The sequence below is a fragment of the Triturus cristatus genome, chromosome 2_2 (genome assembly GCF_964204655.1).
Source record: "Triturus cristatus chromosome 2_2, aTriCri1.1, whole genome shotgun sequence".
Lineage (NCBI taxonomy): Eukaryota > Metazoa > Chordata > Amphibia > Caudata > Salamandridae > Triturus > Triturus cristatus.
Genome location: NC_140582.1, coordinates 316,665,524 through 316,690,845, shown reverse-complemented (window position 1 = coordinate 316,690,845; position 25,322 = coordinate 316,665,524). Strand labels below are relative to the sequence as shown.

The 25,322-nt window shown below is 48.8% G+C and overlaps 1 protein-coding gene across 5 annotated transcripts in view; it reads left to right on the top strand.

Moving 5' to 3' along the window:
* The window catches only part of SEC24B (SEC24 homolog B, COPII component), a 678,312-nt gene that overhangs the window by 535,454 nt on the left and 117,536 nt on the right, over window positions 1-25,322 (top strand). For all 5 annotated transcript variants that reach the window (XM_085641377.1, XM_085641376.1, XM_085641375.1 and 2 more), the window contains one exon: window positions 11,905-11,997. In XM_085641377.1, coding sequence (XP_085497503.1) covers window positions 11,905-11,997 — 93 coding nt within the window. The remainder of the gene's footprint in view (window positions 1-11,904; window positions 11,998-25,322) is intronic.

Here is a 25,322-nt window from a genome sequence, read left to right as displayed (position 1 = left end):
TGACACATTAGTACACCCTGATCAGTCAGGCTTTATGCCACATCGTAATACTGCTCTCAATCTACGCCGCTTACACTGTGTGCTGGGCAGGGTACCAACTATTCTAGAACCCGCCATGCTGGTATCCCTGGATGCTACCATGGCATTTGATATGGTTGAATGACCTTACCTCTTTGCATTGCTAGACAAACTGGGTTTTGGACCCACCTTGAAGAGCTGGGTCCGCCTGTTCTATTCTAATCCCATGGCACAGGTTGTTGTGAACAACCGTAAGTCACCAGCTTTCCAACTGAGCCGTGGCACGCGCCAGGGTTGACCTTTATCTCCGCTCCTTTTTGAGTTAGCTTTGGAGCCCCTGGCGGCATGGTTTCATAGAGATCAAGTGATTCGCGTGATGCGGTGGTCACCGGGCTGGGAAGACAAGATATCGCTGTACGCAGACGATATTCTGCTGTACCTGACCTCTCCAAGAGCCTCCTTGATCGGCCTCCTGGACATTCTCGCGGTGTTTGGGAGATACTCTGGATTCACCATAAACTGGTTGAAATCAGTGATGTATGTCCTACAGGGAGCACCACCCAACATTCCAAGGGGCTGCCCGATGCCGATAGCATCGGCTGGCTTTCGCTTTCTCTGCATTTTTATCACACTAAATGCGGAGCTCCGCTGTGCCCGCAACCTGGTGCCACCCCTCCAGAGGCTAAAAAGGGACATCAAGCGCTGGAAGTCACTGCCCCTTTCGTTGTTAGGTAGGGCGGTCCTCTTTAAAATGATGGCCCTGCCGCGCTTCCTATATGCCCTCCAGAATTCAATGGACCCGGTTCCCCCTTCTTACTTCAAAGACCTAGAGATCCTTCAAAGAGATCTCCTATGGGAGGGGTAAGCCACGCATAGCCCTCACCAAATTGACCCTTAACTGGTACAATGGGGGCATCAGCCTTCCAGATGTTAAAAAGTACTATAGGGCGTCCCACCTGGCAGCTATCAACCAGGGGATCTACGGTCGATCAGACGACCCCAGGTATGCCATGGACTAATGGCTGCTCCCTGGGGGTGAATAAACTAGAGCGCTCTATGCCAAGCCCCGCAGGTATCCTCTCACAGGACCTACTGCACATTCGGTCCATATTAGATGGCCACATCCCTGAGAAAACCATGTCCCTGATTTACAAAAAATGATTAACAATATGGAAGATCCTTTGCAATCACTAAAGGAGAAATGGGTCAGAGACTGCTTGGAACTGGATGAGGAAGATTGGTAAGAGGCGGTCTCCTCCCCGAGAAAAGTGGCAGTCCAGGCAAGACTACAACTGGTACAGCTCAAAATCCTGCACAGGATTTATTACACAGGGCCGGGCTTGGTACGTATGGGTAGGGCAGAAACAGGGAAGTGCAGACGTGAGTGCGGGGAGATTGGCACGTTTATACACATCATATGGGACTGTGTACACGTACAGTCTTATTGGCAAGCAATACATCGCACTTTGCGAGAGGTTCTGAATATTGATCTACAGCCGGAGGCCCGCAGATGCCTCCTGAATATTTAGGAACCTACAGACCTTACCTCTTATTCTACACAGTGGGCTACCCTGGCATTAATGATCGCAAAAAGAAATATTGCGCAGTACTGGGGGGCACGTCGGCCACCTGCACTGGGAACATGGAAGGAGGGACTAGACTGGTGTATGTTCAGGTTGAAATCGGTCTATGTTGCAAGGGGGTGCCCGGCAAAATGGAATAAAGTGTGGGGACTATGGAACCACTACAGAGGGGACATCTGTACTCCACCAATTCCTATGCAGGACACTGGGACTCCTGAAACCCCTTGACTTACTCTACATTATACACTGTGATTTGATTCAAGTGTGTTTCATATTGTAATCTGGCATTTTGTATGGTCTCTTGCTCGTAAATATCGATGGTGAATTCTGTCGATGTTTAATAAAAAAGAAATATATAAAAAAAAAAAGCACACTAAACACTCCAGTACCTGCACATAATGGGTGCAGGCCGACATCTCATCAGATGGTTGGCGGAGTCCTTACGGACACATGCAGCAGCCCCACTAGTGAAACTAAAAACACTGGGATGCAGATCTGCAGAGACAAAGCACAGACCAGGAATGGGCAAAAATATTAGAAAGCCCTACCTACATACCAAGGAATGCCAGGTTCTGGCTAATACAATTTTATAGAACACAAAGAGCTTACATGACACCGGCCTCAATTAATCGAATTTTCAACCAGGAGGATGCACGGTGCCCCCGCTGCGGACTGGTGGGAGGAGACCTCATACACATGTTGTGGGCATGCAGTAAGCTGACTGCTTACTGGGAGACTATCACAACACAATTAGAGAGCTGCACGGACCACAAAATGGAATGGAACTGGGAGGTGTGCTTGCCGGGCCTCTACCAGAGGACTAAGAAACATAAAGTGACAACCCGCTTTATAGACCTGGGACTCATAGTGGCAAGGCGCCTCATTACTAAACGTTGGAAGTCCCCTGACCCCCCGGCAGTGAAGGCCTGGTATCACTCCATGATATGCTGGGCCCAAGCAGAAAGTGTGGCGCTCCGGCGAGAAGATGCTGTGAGAAAGTTTCAACTTTCTTGCATGGTATGCCCCACTTTTTGCTGAATGTACTTTGACTGAGTGTGCCCTGGACTCCTGCCAATCAGGTGCCCAGGGCCTATGTTCCTTCCCTAAAACCCCAAATTGGCAAACCCTGGCCACATGTCAGCCCCTGGTAAATGGTACCCTAGGTACCCAGGGCCTTGTGACCAGGGAAGGCCTCTAAGGGCTGCAGCACTTGTTTTGCCATCCTTAGAGGCCCTGTACCCTAACACAAACACACTGCCCTTGCAGGCTGAGTGTCTGGGTACAAGACAAAACAAAGAGTCGACATGGCACACATCCCTGTGTGCCATGCCCACAACCTACAGTGCCCTGGCATACATCAGCCACCCATCTAGCTGGGTGCCCTATGCCAGTGGTGTGGGCACAGGAGCATGAGCCCTGTGCCCCTACAGTACCCAGGTCCATTCCTGGGCACTGTAAGTGCAGTGCTGCCAGTTAGGAGTATATGGTGCTGAGAACTGGTCAAACACGAACTCCACGGCACCATAATGGCAACATTGAAGACTGAGAAGTTTGGTATCAAACTTCTCAGCACATTAAACCCTCACTGATGCCAGTGTGAGATTTAATGTACACAGCACTACAGAGGGCATCTTAGAGATACCCCCTGAAACCTAACCTACAATCCACGTCTGGTCTGAAAGGCTGCCTAGGCTGCCACACAGCAGACATGTTGCTGGACCCCTGGGTGGAGAGCCCCGCTCTCCTGGGCCTGCAACAATGCACATCCTGGGCGAGGTGCTAGGTCTCCTTCCCCAAGATGGACAGGGGGAAGCTTCAAAGGCATGCCGCCTTTGTGAGCTTCTCCAGGCCACTTGCTGTACTCCGCAACTGGCCCCCACCGGTTCTGACCCCCACTCTGGCGGGAAGACTGGCCGGAAACCCCAAATAAGGACAGGGGATGTGCCCAGGTGGGGGAGGCGAGGTGAAGCACATCTCCGGGCTCTCGCCGTCTTGAAGATGGGAAGCCCTGCCCAATCAGGACTAGGCTACTGCCCCCCTCCCACAGGAGAGTGACTGGATAGGGGGTGTACCCACCCCAGGGCAGGGACCCATTGGTCCCTTCCCTTTACCTACCTGTAACGCCCCTAAATCTAGTATTTAGGGGCACCCTGAACCTTCCTTCCTCAGATTCCAGATTCCGAAAAGGCAAAGAAGAGCAAGAAGAAAGAAGACCTGCCGTGCAGCTGCTAAGAAGAGGAAGACAACAACTGCTTTGGCCCCAGCCCTACCGGCCTGTTGACCCTCGAACCTGCTCCTGCTAAATCCCGGCACCTCTTGTGGCCAGCAACCTCACAAACCCCAGAGGACCTGTCTACCTTGTGACTCTGAGCATCTGGGACTCCCATGAGCAGTGGCTCAGCTCAAAGCAAGTTTCTAACCCCTGGCATCAGCCCGGAACCGCGAACCCTGCACCCGCCAAGCCTGGCCTGTGCCGGAGTGAAGAAAGACCCCGAGGACGCCCCCCGGCAACTGTGACCCCGAATCCGGCACCCAAGGACTCACCTCGACGCTCCTGATGACCCCTGCAGCCTCAGAACCAGGTTACCCCCCCCCACCAATCGCGATCAACAGAGGGTAAGATTTCCCGACATCAAAAGGCACCCCTGCACCCTGCGCCCCCCTGTGCTCAACTCCTGGGTACCTACCTATCCTCCAACTACCCAACTTACCTCTCGAAGTGGTGGTGGCACCTGAAGAATCTTCGTCCCCGAGCTTGCAGCCTTTGTTCATCCAGGAGCTTTCCCATTGAAATCCGTTGAGCGCCGGAAGGCTCAAAAGCACCCTGCACCCAGCCGCCCAAGTGGCCCTGGCAGTGTAACTTCTACTCCTACTTACTTCCCCATTTGCCCTGAGCAAGTGACCAGGAGCCCAGCTTCCACAGCCGCGTGGCCTGCTAGTCAGCAGCCACCAACTAAGGCCCCCCTGCCTCCCATAGGATAACATTGGGCCTAACTCACTCTGCACCTGGCTGCCCCTGTGCCGCTGAGGGTGTAACAACTGTACCTACCTGACCCTGGGAGACCCCCGAGTCTGTGCCCAGAACCTTAACTATGCCAGTCGAGTACTTACCCAAAAGCCGATACCCTATGGACGAAAATTGGGTTAACATTGACTGGTTTCTTCTGAAATTTCTTCTAAGTGTGGAGTTTCTAAAACTTGAAATAGTCACCTAAAATCAACCGAGTAACGAAAACGGAAATACTCACCTGCTATTAGGAGAGATCCCAGCACTGACCCTGAAAAGTACTCACAACCATACTTACCATTAACCCAATTTTCTTCCATAGGAAATCATTGACTGTTTGTCTGTGAAATTTCTTCTAAGTGTCGAATTTTGCAAACAACAAATATTCTTTAAAAATCGTACCAACTGTGAAAACGTAATTACTTACCTGTTTTAGATAGATGCCTCAGTGCTGAGCCTAGGAGCCCAGCACTGGATTACAAAAGTAACGAGAACATACTCTACCCGTAACTTGAATTTTCTCCCATAGGAAACCATTGTCTGCTTTTCTATGAAATTTCTTTTAAGTGTCAACTTTTAAAATAGCAAAATATTGTTTAAAAAACACAGCAGTAACTTAACTGAATTTACTCACTTGTTTCCAAGAACTGTCCCAGGACTGAATCTAGGATCCAGTCCTGGAGCTAGAAAAGTAATCCTGAAAGTAATCTATTGCAAATAACTTAAAACTCCCATTGAGCTCAATGTATTATTGTGTTTGAAATTGTGTTGCCTATTGCAACAACCTGTAACTATTACCTAAAAAAGTCAATTGCATATTACAAAAGTATTTAACTAAAGCATCTCATTCTGAGAAAGTATATTTTAATACCTATTGTTGGTTCTAAAATAAAACAACCATATATTTTTTATATAAACCATTGCCCTAGAGTTCAGTTCTTGAGTGTGTGAGACAATTTGCTGAGTGTGTACAACAAATGCTTTACACTGTCCTCTGATACTGCCTTACTGCTCGACCAAGCTACCACTTTAGAGAGTAAGGTCATGTCTAACTTTAACCTCTGCCAAACCTCTGGGGACTGTGGACTCTGTACACACTGTACCTATTTGGGAACAGTATATACAGAGCCATTTTCTCACAGATGCCACAAGCATACGTAAGTCACCCATGGCTGTAGCATGGGATACAATACTAATAGACCTCTGAGGCGCATGGCAAGAACATCTGGAGACACATGGACTATCCAAGGCAGGGCACAAGAGCACACTGAGGGTACCACATAGTAGCTAGAGTTCCCCTACCCAATAGGCACCATCCCAGAAGTGGGGCATGGGCAGTATGCACGTGGCCACCCCTGACATGTATCCAAGATAATACACACCAAAACTGGGACATAAGTGCGAGAGATTTTGGCAAAGGAAGGGCAGTGAGCCTTATGTGATGTAATGTAGTGGCAACTCCATCTGCGCACAATACAATATTTCTGTGAGAACCGATTCCCCTACCCCTAAACCCCTTATCCCACTGTTCACTCCAGATGAGTTAGCATGTTATTGCAAGAAGTATTGTATACATTCTTGTCGAATATTTGTAGACAGCATATTATGTTGTTATAGCGAATGCTGTACAAAACTGTTTTGGTACCAGATCTGGAACTTGCATCAAAGAAGTTTATCTCTGGTGACAGGTAGTGACCGGATAAGATGCTAGTATGTAATTCAAGTTGTTTGTAAATGCTGTAATACATGGAAATTAATAAAACTAATAAATAAAAGAATTACCCCCAGGCGTCAGACTGGATCCGGAAAGTTTTTTAGTCAGCAGTACCTCTGCACGTCGGAAGGTGGCGTCGGTCAGCTCCGAGTCCGTCGTTGGCGTCGTCTTTGCGGGGATGACGTCGCGGTAGCTACTTAGACGCCACACTCGGGCGCTGACATCAGTTCTATTCTTTCTTTTTCTACGCCAGCCAGCGCATATCCGGGAAGAGCGGTACCTCCAGTCACTTTTTGACTGATTTTTTTCTCGACATTTGTCGACTTCTTTTTCGAGTCTTCAACTCTTAAGGTGCATGAGGGATGCCTGACTTCAAGCCATGCAGTTCCTGTCATCGGATGATGTCTGTGATGGATCCGCACCGCGTGTGTCTTTTTTGCCTGGAGCGCAACCACAACTCCAAGTCGTGCTCCGACTGCCAGTCGATGGCGTCGAAGGCTTTGCAGGAGTGGTCCTGAAAGCTGCTTGAGTGCCAGCAGTTGGCTCCGTGCCGTTCGAGGTCCCGGTCTCGAGGGATCGGTCGCGGAGCCACCACCATTCGTCCAAGTCTTCAAAGGCTTCGCACTCGATGTCGGGTAAGTCGAAGCATAAGAAGAAGTCGAAGAAGCATCGCCGCTCTTCGACTTTTCCTCTTCGGTCGGCTGACCCAACGAGGGATGCGGGTGGTGCCCTTCCGCGGCTCCGCACGCGGAGCCCGAAGAGTCGACTCCCGTTTCCCTCTCTTCCCCGGGACCTGGAGCGACTCCCGCCCAGCTTCGTACATTCTACGAGGCGATGCACACCATCTTTGGGCGGCCCATAACCTGCCAGCGCGCCTTCGGGCCCGGCGCGGGCCTAGGCCTTCTCTACCGGCACCTCCGGTGCTGCAAGGCCCCCTTGGATCCAGGCCTGGATCCGGATCGGCGCCCGTTGACCTTATTACACCTCCATCGGCGCCGCTTCCTCCGGCGCCAGTACCACGTTCGATGCCGGCTGGCCCCACGGCTGGTGTCGACCCCAGTCTCCATCCCAACGTGGACCCAGAATCCAGCCCTGAGTGGCGGTCAGAACTAACCACCTGACAGAGGTGCTTCAACCGGCTGCGAGCTCTTCGGAGCCCTTGCTACCATTTAATGAGGCCCTCACTGACATCCTTTTGGGCACATGGTCCAGGCCCAACACGGGGGCTCCCGTGGACAGGATGATTGCCCGACGCCACCGCCTGGCTCCTGGCGACCCCACTTTCCTTTCCCAACACCCCACCCCGGAGAACTTGGTGGTCCAAACCTCCACTTCCAAAAGGGCCTTCCTTACCGCGCACCGTAAAGGGAATACAATAAGCTGGATCACCTTGGAAAGAAAGTTTTCTCTTCCGCCAGCTAAGGACTGCATTCCGTAAACACCACATGTGTCTTGTGCCGCTATTCCTACTTGGTGTGGGATACAGTGTCGCAGGTGCTGCCTCAGTGTCTGGAGGAGGCCCGGATAGTGCTCTCCCAGGCTGTTGCCGCCAGGAGGGATGCAGCGAAGTTTGCAATACGTTGTGGGCTGGACATCGCCGACTCTCTGGGCAGAACCATTTCAACGTCAGTAGCGCTCTGTCGCTAAGCCTGGATGAGGTCGACTGGTTTTTCAGGGGATGTCCAGAACACCTTGATGGACATGCCCTTTGATGGCCGTTGCCTTCTTGGCTACAAAGCAGACAACGCTCTAGAGCGTTTCAAGGACTCACAGGCTACGGCCAAGTCCTTGGGCCTCTCCACCCGCCCTACGCAGTCTGCTTTTCGCCCCTTTCGTGGCTACAGTAGGGGTGCCCCGCTATGTCCCGCCCAGAGCCGCAGGCCCCAGCAAGTTACCCAACCTTTGCGCGGCCTGGGACGTGGGAACAACCGTCGTGGTTCCGGGGGCGAGCGGAAGGGCCAGTCCACCAGTCTGCAGCAGCCTCCAAACCCTCAGTCTGACCTTTCAGGCCCATCAAACGTCAGTGGGCGGCAGGATCCACCATCACCTCCCCCACTGGCGCACCATCATGTTGGACAGGTGGGTTTGGCAAATAGTCCGAATGGGCTACTCCCACCCCTTCGATACTATCCCTCCAGCCATGCCACCAAGATACCACAGCATGTCGGAGGATCATTTGGCCCATCTATAGCAGGAAGATACGGCTCTCTTGGCCAAGGGAGCCATCGAGCGCGTTCCTGTCCCAGAAGTAGGTCGTGGTTGTTACTCCCACTACTTTCTGGTCCCCAAGAAGGACAAGGGCCTGCGTCCTATCTTGGATCTCAGGGACGTCAACCACTTCCTCCGGAAGGAGAAGTTCAAAATGTTGATGCTTGCCCGGGTCTTGTCTGCCCTTGACCCTGGAGACTGGATGGTAGCATTGGGCTTGCAGGACACTTCTTTTCACATTCCCGTCCTGCCGGCCCACCGGCGTTGCCTACGGTTCACGGTAGGCCACGAGCATTTTCAATTTACCGTGCCCCCTTTTGGCCTTACCAGCTCCCCCCGGGTGTTCACGAAAGTGATGGCGGTGGTCGCAGCTCATCTGCGCAGATCAGGGGTTTCAATCTTCTCCTATCTTGACGACTGTCTGTTGAAGGCGGGCTCGTCCCAGGCAGTCGTGTCTCACCTCCAGACTACGGCCTACCTCCTGCATTCGCTGGGGTTCTCCATCAATGTGCCAAAGTCACACCTGATTCCCTCTCAGAAGCTCCTCTTCATCGGAGCAGTTCTGGACACGGCGAGGTTTCGGGTCTATCCTCCCAAACAGCGAGTCCAGGATATTCAGGCTATGATTCCGATCTTTCTGCCTCTCTCCCGGGTTTCGGTCAGAATTACTCTGAGGCTGCTGGGCCTCATGGCCTCCTGCATCCTGCTAGTCGATCATGCCAGGTGGTATATGCGGGCTCTGCAGTGGGACCTGAATTTCCAGTGGGTGCAGCATCAGGGGGATCTGTCCGATTGCGTCCAGATCTCGGAGGGCACTGCTCGACAACTGCAGTGGTGGCTCATGAACCAGGATTGTGTCAGTGGCAGATCCCTCTCCATTCCCCAACCAGACAACACTGTGGTGACGGACGCATCCCTTCTGGGATGGGGCGGCCACATGGGAGTGCCGGAGATCAGAGGCCTCTGGTCTCCGGCGGAGTCCGGGCTCCACATCAACCTTCTGGAGCTCCGGGCAATTCGTCTTGCACTGAAAGCACTCCTTCCCTCTGTCCGGGAAAGAGTAGTGCAGGTGTTCACGGACAACACCGCCGCCATGTGGTACTGCAACAAACAGGGTGGGGTGGAGTCGTGGACCTTATGTCAAGAAGCCCTCCGCCTCTGGACATGGCTGGAACATCAGGTCATATCCATGGTGGTTCAACGCCTATCAGGTTCTCTGAACGCCAGTGCGGACGAACTCAGCCGCAGGTGCATGATGGATCACGAATGGCGTCTTCACTCGGAGGTGGTGCAAGCTCTCTTTCAACAGTGGGGAGAGCCTTGGTTAGATCTATTCGTCACAGAAGAGAACGCACAATGTCATCAATTCTGCGCATTTGAATTTCCAAGTCGGCACTCGCTAGGCAACGCTTTTCGTCACGAGTGGAGTTGCGGTCGGTTCTAAGCCTTTCCGCCTATACCACTTCTGCCCAGAGTGCTGAAGAATATAAGGCGCGACCGGACCCAAGTCATTCTTGTGGCTCCGGATTGGGCACGAAGAGTCTGGTATCCCGAGCTGCTGAACATGGCCATCGATCCCTTGATCAGACTGCCTCTTCGGGAGCATCTTCTGTCGCAGCAGCTGGGGAGGGTCCTCCACCCGAACCTGTCCAGTCTCCACCTTCTTGCGTGGATATTGAGCGGCGGCAGTTGATGTCTTTCGACCTGCCTCCTGAAGTCTGTGATGTAATCTTGGCAGCCAGGCATCCTTCCACTACGACGGTATACGCATGCCGGTGGAACAAATTTGTGGCATGGTGCACAGCAAAGGATGCGAATCCCCTTTCTGCCCCTCTTTCTGAGGTTCTCTTGTTTCTTCTTTCTCTCGCCCAGCAGGGCTCTGCTCTGGGCACTATCAGGGGCTATCTTTTGGCCATCTCTGCCTTCGGCTTCCAAATCAGCCCTCCCTTTTTAAATCCCCGGTTGTAAGTCACTTCTTGAAAGGCATAACTCATCTCTTTCCTCCTATTCCCTTCGTTATGCCTCAGTGGGACTTGAACCTGGTTTTACCTTAATGTGTGCTCCCTTTGAGCCGCTTCACTACTGCCCTTTAGGGCTCTTGACTCTCAAAACTGCTTTCCTGGTGGCCATCACATCTGCCAGACGAGTGAGTGAACGAGCTCCAGGCACTTTCTCTAAGCCTCCTTTTCTCTCTTTACATCCGGACAAAGTTGTCCTTGGGACTCATCCATCCTTCCTGCCCAAGGTTGTCACTGCCTTCCACATCGGGCAGACAATCACTTTCCCCACCTTCTTTCCGCCTCCGCATCCTTCAAAAGAGGAAGAGCGGCTCCACCGTCTGGACCCAAAACATGCGCTTTCTTTCTATCTAGATCGCACAAAACAGTTCCGGGTGGATGACCAACTCTTTGTTGGCTACATGGGTGCCAAGAAAGGTCGGACCGTACACAAGCAAACCATTTCTCGATGGGGCGTTTTGTATATAAAAGCATGCTATTCTCTGGCTAAAAAGGAGCCTCCAGTGGGGCTACGCGCCCATTCCACCAGGGCGATGGCAGCCACTACTGCCTTGGAAAGAGGAGTTCATCTGAATGACATCTGTCAGGCAGCTATGTGGGCATCGCTGCACATGTTTATCAAACACTACTGCCTGGACAGTCCAGTCCTGAGAGACAGCTTCTTTGGTCATTCTGTTCTCCAGGACTTTCTGGTGCGATCTTGGTTCGCAGACCCACCACCGGGGTTGGTATTGCTGGGGTATCTATTGTGAGGTAAGGAATCTATAACTAACGTGTTTCTTTCAAATTAACAAGTTACTTACCTTCAGTAATGATATATCTGTAAGAAACATTAGTTAGTTATAGATTCCTTACCGCCCGACCGATCCTCCCCGTTCTGCGAACTGATTTCTAGGGTTAAGGACATCCTTTCAGGGCCCTAGTGTTGTACACCGGTGGTCAATGTCTTGCATGGCTCTGCTTTTCTGGCACGCAAAGTCGTGTACAGAACTGACGTCAGCGTGAGAGGGCAGCGTCTAAGTAACTACCGCAACGTCATCCCGGTGACCACGACGCCAACAACGGACACGGAGTCGACCGACGCCACCTTCTGACTCGCAGAGGTACTGCTGATGAAAAAAACTTTCCGGATCCAATCTGATGCCTGGGGGTTATTCTAAGGTAAGGAATCCATAACTAACTAATGTTTCTTATAGATATATTGTTACCGAAGGTAAGTAACTTGTTCGTTAATAGCAAACTAACTCACGAATGCCATAAATTAAATTCCATGTTGCTTTCCATTACTAGAAGTATAATGTTTCTGTGTGACAGGAAATCTACGTATTCTGACAATTTTCTTATTCATTTTTTCAGATTCTTTACCTTTGGGTTGGAAAAAGATGCGATGATAATTTTATAAAAGATGTGCTTGGCTTCCCTAACTATGCATCAGTACCACAGAAATTGGTAAGCATTTCTTGTACAGTTATTGTTCAGCAGCGTTTGTCCCAAACCTTCACTATTTGAAGCCCTGACTTTAAGAAGACCTAGCCAGTCAGGTAGACTGCCCCTGAACACATTTGAGATTCCGGGAATTAATTATTGAAGTGCTTATGTTGTATAGTGCATTCTGCATTGTGGGATCTTCATTGATAGGGGTGCTTCCACTGTATATATTCATGCAAGTATTGGACCGACCAGATATATTTCAATAATAGCAGTAGGTATATGTTCGAGGCATATGAGCTGTAGATCGTATACTTGTGCATAGATCGCCATCTGGTGTTGGGCTTGGATGTTTGCACTTTGTTAGGTCTCGCCTGACCCAGCGCATGCGCTGGTCTGGCAAGACTTATTGAGAGGGCTCCAAAAAGTGCTACCAGGCCAGCCTAGAGCTACAGTACGTGTGCGCGGGCACGCGTGCCGCGCTTTACCGCGATTACCTTCACTTTCACGGCCGCTTTGATGTTTGATCGCGATCACTTTCACGGCCGCTTGGCATTGCCAATAGGTCTCGCTTTTGGGACCTTATAAGTATTTAGTTATGCAACTATTGCATGGCTAAACACTTATAAGGTCCCAAAGGCGAGACCTATTGGCTATGCCAATGCTTGTTTTTGTCTTGGAAGAAGTCTTTTGTAGTCACAAGGTAGGTGACTCCTCCTTGGGACGACATCTCCAGATAGTTTTTTTCCGCCATCGGGTTCGGATGTGTATTGTGACGCTCCGGAATTGTCTGCGAACATTTTTGACGTGCAATCCCTACCTCTCGACGGTATTGTTTTCGATCGCGGTTTCTCTTTCAACGCACATCGTAAATATCCAAATACTTCGATCGACGCTGGCCGTGAGGCCTACCTGCGCCGACCACGCCAGTTGTCTGTGGAACGGACTCCATTTAAGAAATGCCCCGGATGTGGTGCTAAGTTCCCACACATAGACTTGCACAAGGACTGTAACCTCTGCCTCTCCCCGTAGCACGAAGAAACCAGCTGGGAGGCCTGTCGATCATTCTGATTGAAGAAAACGATTCATGACTGTCGGGCTCCACGTCACGAAATGAGACGCGGCACTAGTCCAGTGCCAGATATCTTCGGAGAAGAATCGGAATTCCAACGCGGCGCAGAAGAAGGACACATTTCCGTGTCTGAAGCAGACGACTCCGACATGGAAACGGACTCCTACATCACTCCGGCTCAACAAACCATGAGGAACGAGCCCCAACTGCCCACAAAAACACCAAAGACTCCAGTTACACCTTTGTCTTCGGGCTCAGGTCGACACTGTGATACTATTTCAGACACCCCGCCTTAGAGCCCGGCTATGAAGCATAAAGACAAGCCTTCCGGCTCTGAATTGAGCCAACCCTGTCCAGGTGTCGAACTCACATCTTAGGCACCGAAACACAAGGCTAAGTCTGACGCTCCGCTGTCGGCAACCAAAGACATCTTCGGCACCGAAAGATTCACATAAACCAAAGTCTTCAGAGCCGATACCACAGAGAACGAAACATCAGAGCCGAAACCAGTCAAAGAAAACATTTCAGAACCGAAACCAAAAGAAAAGCCTTTGGATCCGAAACAGGGAAAAACCAAGCCTTCAGAGCCGAAACAGCCCGCACCGAAGGGCACCGACCCTAAAAAACACAGAAGCGCTCCTAAACAGACTCCATCCAAAGAAAACCCTCCACAAGAGTCTTTGGATCCGAAGCCAAAACAGTTGCATATTGACCCAGACACTGGGAAACTTCGAGCAACACTTCCCAAAAAACGGAACATGGACCTCCCTGAAGACTACCACATACCTCTTAAGAAAAAAGACATGGGTACTAACCCCTCTCCTCCTTATATACCTCTCTCTCCTCCACTTTTTAACTCACATCTGCTAATTTCACCAGCAAATTCACCACCAAAACTTTTTTCACTTAGGCCACGGGATGATGATGATGATGATGATGATGATGATGATGGGGATGGAGATTAAGATGGAGACTGGGATGGGGAAGGGGTTGATAATCAGGACAACATTCCACAGGACCCAGACCCCTTGGATGATTATGATAAAGACCCAGATCATACTAATGACCCCGATCTAAATCCCTCCAGAACATCACTACCCGATAGCAATATTAGTTTTGCACAGCTCATTAATAGAGCTGCTCAATACCATGGGGTGGAATTACATACTGATCCCTTGGAAGTGGATTTCTTAGCGGAAACTTCCGCTCCCTCACAAAGAACCACAAACGCCCATGCTCAAGGGTATGATAAATCACGCCAATGAGGTATTCAAAGACCCTGTTAGAGCTAGAAGACTTACGCCAAGGGTAGACAAAAAATATAAAGCCGCTCCTACAGACCCAATTTAGATCAGGGGTCAGGTACCTTTAGATTCGCTTGTTGTTTCAAATGCACGGAAAAGTTCAATTTCTCATACAACAGGTGATGCCCCTCCACCTGACAAAGAATGAAACTTATAGATGCATCAGGCAAGAGAATCACATCTCAAGCTTCCAATCATTGGCGCATTGCCAATGCACAAGATCTCCTGGCACGGTATGATAGAGCTCACTATGACAAGCTAGAAAAACTGATGCAACACTTAACAGACCAATACAAGGATAAAGCTCACAACCTCATTCATTAGGGTAAACTTATCACAAACACTTCCATCAAATGTGCCCTTGATGCAGCTGATACAGCCTCGCGTGCCATGAACACCAGCGTTTTGCTACGCCGACACGCTTGGCTTCGAATCTCAGGATTCAAACAAGAGGTACAGTCAGCACTTCTTAATCAGTCATTTGATCAAGAACACCTTTTTGACCCCACAGTCGATTCTTCATTGGAAAAAATGAAGAAAGATACCAAAACTGCTAAAGCCATGGGGGCATTACAACTACCCTCTAATAGAGGTTCTTTTCATCCCTCCTGTTATTGGGGTGGCTCAAAGACGGCTGCATCAGAAAACAACTCCTCCTCTTATAAAAACCCCAATCAATCCTCCTCATCCAAAGGATATTTTCGGGGAGGATACAGAGAAAATAACAGTAGAGGAAGAGGCAGGGGAAACTCCACCCGCACATCCCACCACTACCCCCGATCATTCCACTCCTGTCGGGGGACGTCTATCACAGTTCCTACCTGTCTGGAATTTAATCACAACAGACAAGTGGGTAAGACAAATTATCCAGTATGGTTACTGCCTAGAACTCACCTCTACCCCCCCCCCCCCCAAACTTTCCTCCTAGACAACGTCCAATGTCCACGGAACATCTAACACTTCTCAAACGAGAGGTTCTCTCTATTACAAAAACATGCAATAGAACCAGTCCACTTGCCTCACCAAGGCACAGGGGTTTTCTGCCTCTATTTTCTAATCTTAAAAAAGGATGGCTCTCTTAGGCCCATATTGGTCCTCAGACCGCTAAACCTCTACATTCAGTCCGACCACTTCCACATGGTCACTCTTCAACAGGTGCTCCCACTACTTCAACAGGGCGACTTTCTCTCCACTCTGGATTTAAAGGACGCCTACTTTCATATTCCCATTCACCCCGCTCACAGGAAATATCTCATGTTCATGGTAGATGGTCAACACTACCAGTTCAAGGTCCTCCCATTCGGGGTGACTACAGCACCCAGAGTCTTTACCAAGTTTCTCGCAGTAGTTGCAGCCCACCTAAGAAAACAGCATATTCATGTTTTCCTTTATCTAGACGACTGGCTCATAAAAGCCAAGCCACACAGCAGCTGTGCAACACACACACAAAACAATCCAACTGCTTCACCACTTGGGATACACGGTAAACCTCACTAAATCTCACCTCCAACCGTCCAACATACAGCAATATCTAGGGGCTACAATAGACACTTTAAGAGCTCTAGCATACCCCAACCCAGTCAGGATAAGTGCCATACAAGCTCTAATACTAAAATTTCAGCCTCAAAACTCACTACCAGCACGAGTGTTCATGCAAATAATCCGGATGATGGCCTCTTGCATTCTCATCGTCCCTTATGCAAGACTCCAAATGCGTCTCTTACAGGAATGTTTGGCACGTCAGTGGAACCAGGCTCATGGTCAGCTAACAGATCTGGTGTTGGTAGACGACCGCACCCATCGCTCTCTGCAGTGGTGGAACACACAAAACCTTACCAAAGGGCAGCCGTTCATCGACCCGGTTCCACAGATAGTGCTAACAGCAGACGCATCGCTCACCGGCTGGGGAGCTCATCTTCAAACTCATACCATTCAGGGCATATGGACCCCTCAACATAAACAATTCCACAAAAATTACCTGGAATTGTTGTCGATCTTCCTAGCGTTTAAATCTCTTCAACTCCACCTCGTAAACAAAGCTGTCCTGGTCCGTACAGACAACATGACAGCACTGTATTACATACAAAAACAGGGGGGGGAGACACTCTCTGCAGCTTTCACACCTAGCATATGGAGATGGGCCATTCCTCAAAATATATATCTCCTTGCACAACACCTCCCAGGAGTACACAATCAAATTTCGGATCTACTCAGTCGCCAAACACAGCAGATCCACGAATGGGAACTTCATCCTCAAGTTCTTCTTCCATCTTTCAAATGGGGGGCCACCCAGAAATAGACCTGTTCACCACACATCAAAACACAAAATGCTCAAGCTTCGCATCCAGGTATCCAAACCCATTGTCCAAAGGCAATGCGCTATGGATGAACTGGTCAGGCAAATTTGCTTACGCTTTTCCGCCTCTCCCACTCATTCCTTTAGTGGTTCGGAAACTCAAACAGTATTCCCTCACAATGATCCTGGTTGCTCCAACATGGGCCCGACAGCCATGGTTCACAACCCTCTTGGAACTATCAGTAGTTCCTCATCAAAAGTTACACCTCTCACACTAGCTTCTCACTCAGAGCCAACCACTTTAGATCCCAGTCAACTCAACCTTGCTATCTGGTACCTGAAGTCTTAGAGTTTGGCTACTTTAATCTCCAGCCTGACTGCATGAACATCATTAAAGACTTCCTACCACTAGAGCTTGCTATGCCGCAAAGTGGAAAAGATTTGTAATATACTGTACGAATAACGAAATCAACCCATTAGATGCTTCCATTCAAGACATCATCTGTTACCTTTTGGATCTACAACAATGTAACCTAGCGTATACATCCATTAGACTACATCTTGCGGCAATAGCAGCCTATCCGCAAAACAGACAACACTTGTCTTTGTTTAGGGTACCAGCTATCAAGGCATTTATGGAAGGATTTAAAATAATAATTCCACCTAGAGTTCCACACTCTCCAGCATGGAATCTAAATGTGGTACTTAGCAGACTCATGGGTCACCCATTTGAACCTATGCATAAATGCAAATTACAATTTCTTACAAGGAAAGTAGCTTTCCTGGTTGCGATCACCTCTCAGAAGAGTCTGTGAACTCCAGGCATTAACCATACAAGAAACATTTTTACAAATCCATCAGAAATTTCTACCTAAAGTCGTCTCTGCTTTCCACCATAACCAGTCTGTAGAACTCCCAGTGTTTTTCCATCTACCAGACTCAGTAGCAGAATGGGCTCTTCACACTCTAGACGTAAAAAGTGCTATACTTTACTACATTGAAAGAACAAAATCCTTTCGAAAGACTAAACAACTTATTGTGGCTTTCTCCCCACCTCATTAGGCAATCCTATCTTAAAAACAGGGATTGCAAGGTGGATTGTTAAATGCATCCAAAAATGCTATGGGAAAGACAAACGCACCTTAACCATTCCCCCTAGGGCTCACTCCACACGTAAACTAGGGGCATCTATGGCATTCTTAGGGAACATTCCCCTAGATGACATTTGTAAAGCAGCAACTTGGTCTACACCTGACACGTTCACAAAAAACTATTGTGTAGACGTGCAAGCAAAACAACAAGCTAGCGTGGGCCAGGCTGTATTAAGAACACTTTTTCAAACCACTGCAACAGATACAGGTAGCCACCGCTAATGGGGTAACTGCTGTATAGTCTATGCACAAGTATACGATCTACATCTCATATGCCTCGAAAGGAAAATGCTACTTACCAGTATGCATCTATTCTTGGCATGTAGAGCTGTAGATTCGTATACGCCCACCCGCCTCCCTCTATCTGTTCCAGTACTATCTTACTTGGATACATTACACATGGACATCCTTTTCTATTTCTTACTAACTCCATCATAACCCTCCAAGGCAAAACAATCTGGAGATGGAGTCGATGCCCATGCGCACTATCGTCCTAAGGAGGGGTCACCTACCTCGTGACTACAAAAGACTTCTTCCAAGACAAAAACAAAGTGCGAACATCCGAGCCCAACGCCAGATGACGATCTATGCACAAGTATACGAATCTATAGCTCTACATGCCAAAAACAGATGCATACTGGTAAGTAGCATTTTCCTTATAAATTGTGTAAACTGAGATTCCTAAATAGACATCATCTTCATCAATTAACTATAACTAGTGAATTTCATGGTTTTCAGAGTTTAAAATGTTAAGTTTTAACTAAGATTTTCATCTAACTATATCATCCCTTTAAAATAAATAAATTATATACATATATGTGTGTTTTTTTAATTTCAGTGTTTGTGAAATGCCCTACTTGTTTGGGGAAAAGTATACTTGGGAATCCATCAAGGCTCTGTGGTTTCTAGCATTCTCACATTCTACTACTGAATGTTAATTTATGTTAAAATAGCCAGAGGGTGGGAAGATATCAGAGTGCGGGACAAGCTAGAGGACCTGAATACCAAGGACAAAAATACATCAAAAAGGCCCCCAGATCCTCTTCTGCAATATTGAAAAGACTCCTGAAGATAGAAAATCAAGAAGAGTGAAACCTTTACATTTCCATCACTACCAACAACAAAATTGATGTTGGCTAAAGGTACAGCATCTACACATTCACCATTTGAAAGTGGATCTCTTTCAATGTTGACTTAGCACCACCTTTCAGCAATGGGAAGATCTTCAATGTCAAAGCACTCTCAATTTTCTACATTACCAATGTGTTCGATGTTGAGGCATTCCAAGTCTGAACACCATCCTTCTTCATGCAGGTCTAAGTTTCCAGCGTCATGTGCCTCATCAGTGGGAGATGTCCTCTGCCAAGAAAACACTTTAGATTGACTCCTACTCCAGATTCTGCACCAGCTCCTCTTGGTCTTTCATTCTTTAGGATGCCAACAGTGGATCCAGTGCAAACACCATTAAGGCCTTTGCAATTTCCAATAACAGCAACACCAAAACTGGTGATTTGTATGCCATCTTTGATATCAGCACTCAGGAAGAGGCCAACTCCTCTTAACAAGTTGCCCAAAGGATATTTCCCAGTGGAGACACCATAATCACTTCCAGTCCTACAAGATAGACATATGCAGATGTAACCACCACAGTGGAAGCAAAGAGGTGAGAGGTCATTATCACATTTGCCTTCGAGATCATTTTCGTGCATTTTGGACACATGACTTGGACCCCCAGATGCCTACGTCTTTTGCTGGGTCTCCAGCTAAACTTTTCCCTGTGGAAGACATCACCTCCTCCCTCTATGTTGTGGAAAGAGGGCGTGGTGAAGCTCAGTATTCCGCTTGAAGCACATCTTGCATCTGTTTCAGTTATTATGAAGACCATGCAGCCTTGATCTCCACCCAAAACCTTATTGCCTCTAGTTCCTGGTCGGTTAGAACTATAATAGGAAAATCTATCACCTGGTACAACCAGAGCTCCTACTCTTGTGAAGAAATACAGGCATCCAGAATAAGACCCCGCCATCCTTCAAATCGACCCAAAACCTGACTCTGAAATAGTCACAGCCGTCAAGAAATGTATTGCCTCTGCTTTGGAAACATCTTTCCCCTGCAATACATGTGGGGAAAAAGATGTTCAGTACTGCTGCTAGTGCTACAGTACTCTTTGGTATGACCAGGTACATAGGTAGATATTACAGAACTTCGCATGGGAGCTACAGAAAGAAAGTGAGGGGTGCAGAAGGCCTTATATCAAATCAGGTTATAAGCACATTGGTTGATTCAGCCAATTTGCCAGTGTCAAGCTACTATCGTGGCATTACCTTATGGAGGTCATCCATGTTGCTCTTGTCATCACTCAATCCAGATGCTTAAAGAAATATTTGCAACCTTTCTTTCATTTTTCGGACAGCATACAGAAAAGCAGATAGTCCACATGAAATTCAAAACACACTTTGAAAGCAGTGTGAGTTAAAGGATCTTATTTCAGATCTCAGCATCCCCACTAAGACTGCTGCCAGCAGCAATGAGTTAAATCTCTATGATCGTTCCACCAACAAAGTCAGTAACAGCAGCAGCAGTCACAGCAGATGTATTCCTTCCAACCCAGACAAGGTTCCGCATAAGTCATCCAACATTATTCAATCGCCCAGTTTGCTCGATGGCCCCATCCAATTTCAGACAATAACTTCTCAGTTCTCTTACATGCCCACTATGCACCACTCTGATGGGGAGTTGTATTTCGCAATACTTAAATGAGTGGAAAAACATTAAATTCAGCATGGTAGTCTTAGTTATTGTTCACAGCCTCTGTTTCAATCATGTGTCTCCAACTGCTTGATTGAGAGCTATCAGTAGCTCGCAGACACCTTCGGAGTAGCTCACATCCTTGAGTTCATTTTTAGGTTTCGCCTGCACAGCGTTTGTGCTGTGCCTGTGAAATCTGTTGTATTTAATATATCTTAAAAGGGCTTATATCCCACTTCCCTTCATATTGATCCGTACACCTATAAATTTACTTTTCCTCCTTTCTATTGGTTGGAAGCATTCTTTTCCTGTTGCATGTGTGTTTCTCTTATCAGTCTCCCGTGGCCCAAGTACTCATTCTCAACCGCCGCTTGTCACTTTGATGGGGGGAATCTCTTTAATTTGCTTGCTGCACAGCGTTTGTTGTTTAGCTTTCATTATCTCCCCTTGCCTGAACATATTTAAAGCATGCTTTCACACAGCATTTTTGGATGACTGCATGCATGTAAAGCGTGGTTTCTTACAGCATTTTTTTTACTTTTTCTGACAACTGCACACATTTAAACCATGCTTTATCACAGCTTTTTGTTGCCTTTGTCTGACGACAATTGCACACATTTAAAGCGTGCTTTCACACAGTTGTTTATTTGCTTTCTCAGAAGTCTTTTTTTGTAATAATTAATTTTTTTCTTTGAGCAGACTGCTTCAAAAGAAAGCAGGCAAACATTGAAAGGAGTCCTTGTAAATACCGTTAACACAGCTACATGCATTTAAAGAATGCTTTTGTTTGAGCAACACTTTCTTCTATCTGATCTTATCATCTCAGCACGCTTTTTGAATGTTTTTGAGAGCTCTATGATTTATTCATGTTAGAGGCATGTGAGCTATAGATCACATGCTTTGCATAGCCCGCCATCTAGTGTTGGGTCCGGATGTTTGCACTTTTTTTTGTTCAAAGAAGTCTTTTCTAGTCACGAGGTAAGTGATTCCTCCTTTCGGTGATAGTGCGCATGGGCATCGGCTCCATTGTTAGATTGGTTTTTTTACGCCATCTGGTTTGGCTGTGAATTTCTGCGCTCCAGTTCGACACCGTTTCTCAGGTTTCCTTCGACGCACAATACACTACCCTCGACGGTATTGTTTCTCGATCGCATTTCCCATTCTCCGCATATTGTTTCGACTCAAAGATCTTCAATCGAAAAACTCGTGGCGGGCCATTGGACCTACCTGCGGGGCTCGCTAGCAGTCGATGGAATGGATCCATTCAAGCTCTGTCCTGGGTATCGCACCACATTTCCACGCACCGACCTGCACGAAGTGTGTAACCTCTGTTTATCCCCGGAACACGAGGAGAAAGATTGCGACGCGTGCCGATCTTTTCGATCAAAGAAGGCGCTCCGTGATCGTCAGACTCGACGTCACGAGATGCAACACCAAGGTGGCTCCGTACTGGACATCTTCGGCGACGATTCAGACCGAGAAGAAACGCAAGCTCAAGGAGCCAAGGAAGAACAGATCTCCGTGTCCGAGGCCGACTCCGATGTGCGTACCATGAGTACAGCCTCCTTGCCCCAACAAGACAAGACCAAAAAGGCTCCGGTCCTTCCTAAGCCTGCGGGCCAAGTGCGGCACCAAGAAAGTTTCGAGCGCCTCGCCCCTGGGCCCGGCGCCGAAACATAAGGAGAAGCCTTCCGGCTCGTGCTCGAGTTGGCCCCATGCCAGCGACGAAACTAAATCTTCAGCGCCAAAATCAAAGCATGTCATGGTCCACGTTCCATATTCATCGAAGACTAAAGCTTCGGTAGCAAAGAGTTCGGAGCCAAATCTTTTCACGCCGAAAGCGGCAAGCAAAGATAAAAAGACTCCACCAAAAGAGCCTCGGTCTGATCTTCCACCTTCGGATCCAAAATAGAAGAAACTGGTTATAAATCCAGACACCGTCCTATCCATGTCAAACTGCCTGAAAAAAGGAAATTGGGCCAACAGGAAGAGTACCACATTCCCCTGAAGAGAAAAAATGTGGTTACTAACCCTTCACCACCATATATTCCACCTCTTTCACCCACTAATCCTCAAATTACTCATCACACCCAGTGATTCACCACCACCGCTTTCACCTGACCCACAGGATCAAGGGGATGGGAATGGGTATGAGGATAGGCCACAGGATGTTGACCCATGGGAGGATTATGACAATGACCCAAACACGGACAATAACCCTGACTTATATCAGTCCAGACCATCACCCTCTGACGACAATATAGGGTATATTGAGCTTCTTAACAGGGCTACTCATTATCATGGGGTGGAACTGCATAAGGAGGCTTTAGAGGAGGACTTCTTGTTTGAAACCCTAAGTTCCTCTAAAAAAACTACCCATACACTGCTAATGCTTGAGGGGATGCTTAAACACGCAGATGAGGTTTTCAAAGATTCCGTAAAGGCAAGAATCATCACGCCTAGAGTTGAGAAGAAATCTAACCCGGCACCTACTGACCCTGCTTACATTAAAGGTCAGCTGCCCCTAGACTGTCTTGTGGTTTCCAATGCTCCTAAGAGAGCTAACTCACAGACCATAGGTGAGGCACCTCCTCCTAATAAGGAGTCTAAGTTATTGGGCGTGAGGAGCCAAGATGGCGACCGGGACGGCAGCGTAGACTCCCGGCTCCGTGAACCTCCGCATCCCGCACGGATATCCTGCATGAGATCCTTAGCCTGCGCTATACGCCCGTGTTTGTGAAGGAGAGCGGCAACCGATCGTGTGACTCCGAAGTTTCTGGCGGCGGTACCGCTGGAGAAATGTGCATTTGAAATTTGCGGCCTGTGCAGCCCTGGAGCCGGGACCTCGAGTGGACACCTTGGCCGGGTGGCAGTTCAACAACAGCGGCCTTTGGTGACTGGGTGGAGTCGGACTACCGGAGCGATGCGAATATCGGCCTACATTTCGCTGTGGTCGTTCCTACCACTAAGCGTAGCGGAACGAGTGCATGCCCGGGGTGGCAATTCCAAGACTCTCCGGTGATTGCCTCTGCCTTCGACGGTGAGCTGCCCGGACGCTGCCCGTAACTCGCCCTGATTCCTGCAGGCTGCTCCCGGATTTTCGCGGGCGCTGGTCCGTGGTGGGGACGACTGTTGCCCGTGACCACACAACGGATATATTTTTTGCCTGCCTCCGGAACCCTGTTTTCCAGCGACATGGACCTTGCGGCGCTTGTCCCTGGGTCCCAGTCCCAATACGGGTCGGACCTACCCGGCGGCCATCTTGTCATGATGAAGTCTACCATCCTGTCCACCGGGCCACAGCAGGATTGGGAGTGTGCGACTCTGGGGAGCGTGGCGGAGCGATCGCATAGAGCTGTGCTGGGGTACTGTGACCTTCTCGAGGCTCTTGGTGCCCTTCATTCCACCTTGGTTCATGGCGTCTGGGTATTGGGGAGTAAGCTTGATGGTGTGGCATCAGCGTCGGGACAGTTGCGGCCTGCCTGTCCCCAGGTACACAGGGACTTCCTACACTGCACTCAGGAGGACAATGTCGTGGCCACCCCTGTGACTAGTGAACAGCTGGAAACTCCGGACAGTGTACTACCGTGTGATCGGCTGGCTGTGGGTCTGATCTGTTCCGGAGGTATTGGACCTGAGTGGGGGGTGGTGGCCTTGTCCCGTGCGCGGCCTCCGGCGACCCAGGGAAAATTCAAGCAACGGTTGTCTACTCTGGCTGATTCCGCCTTCCTGGACCTTGTGTGCAATGCAGATCCTGGGGCAGCACTGGGAAAGACGTCCCTCCATAATGCTGACTGTGTTGGTACTTCCTGGTCGTTTTTGGACGCTCCTTTACCTTGTAACATTGGACATGGCGCCGGGTCGAGGGGTATGAATGGGCAGATTTGCAAAGAGTGGCCAAGGATAAGGCTGATCCTTCAGAGGTGGTCATCTAATAGGCGGGTGGGCTCAGGGGTTGCGTGCTCTCATGGCATAATTGTTAGTATAATAGGTGCATAATGCTCCCCATCTTTCTTTGACATGGTCGATTTTGTGTTGCTTACTGTTTGCTTTGGGGAAAACATACTGTGCGGGAGGGAGAGGCCGGGGGCATGTTTTGAAGGCCCTCCTCCAGTTTATTAATACTTTCTCTACCCCCCCGTCTGGTGGGGTTCTTTTCTTACTCCTTTTTCTCTGTTTCTTCTATATTTCGGGTCTGGTTCCAGGGCGACAGGCACACTGCTGGGGGGGAGGGCCGTACTCATCTGCAGAGGTGCAGGGTGGGGGGTTGGGGGAGGGGATTCTTTAGTCTTTAACCCCTTTTTTTCCATGGCCTCCTTTTTCTTCTCTGATTCTTCTTTGTTTTTCTTTTCTGGGATCAGCGTGGTACAACTCCTTTGTTGTGAATCACTGCCTTTTCATGTGTGCCACAATTTCCGGGGTGTTTTCTGGGTTTTAGGGCAGGGGACTGCAGGCGCAACTGGTCATGATATTCCTCCACATCCTGAACTTCCTGTTTCAGCGCCATTGATCCGATAGATTGCTGTTTATTGCTTACGTTTATTATTCTGCCTGCCATTTTTCGCTGCTGGGAAATTGTTTGGCACCTGATCCTTCCGTCTTTCCCCATTATAAAATGAAAACCTTTTTTATCCTGGTGTCCTACTTGCGCTGCTCAATGGCCGAGAATATATTAGCATGGAGATTCTGCTACCCGAGGTGCTGCCTGTGTTAACATTTGATCTCTGTTACTCTGACTGCTTAGCGGCCGGCCCCGGGGGGTTGTAGGCCCATAC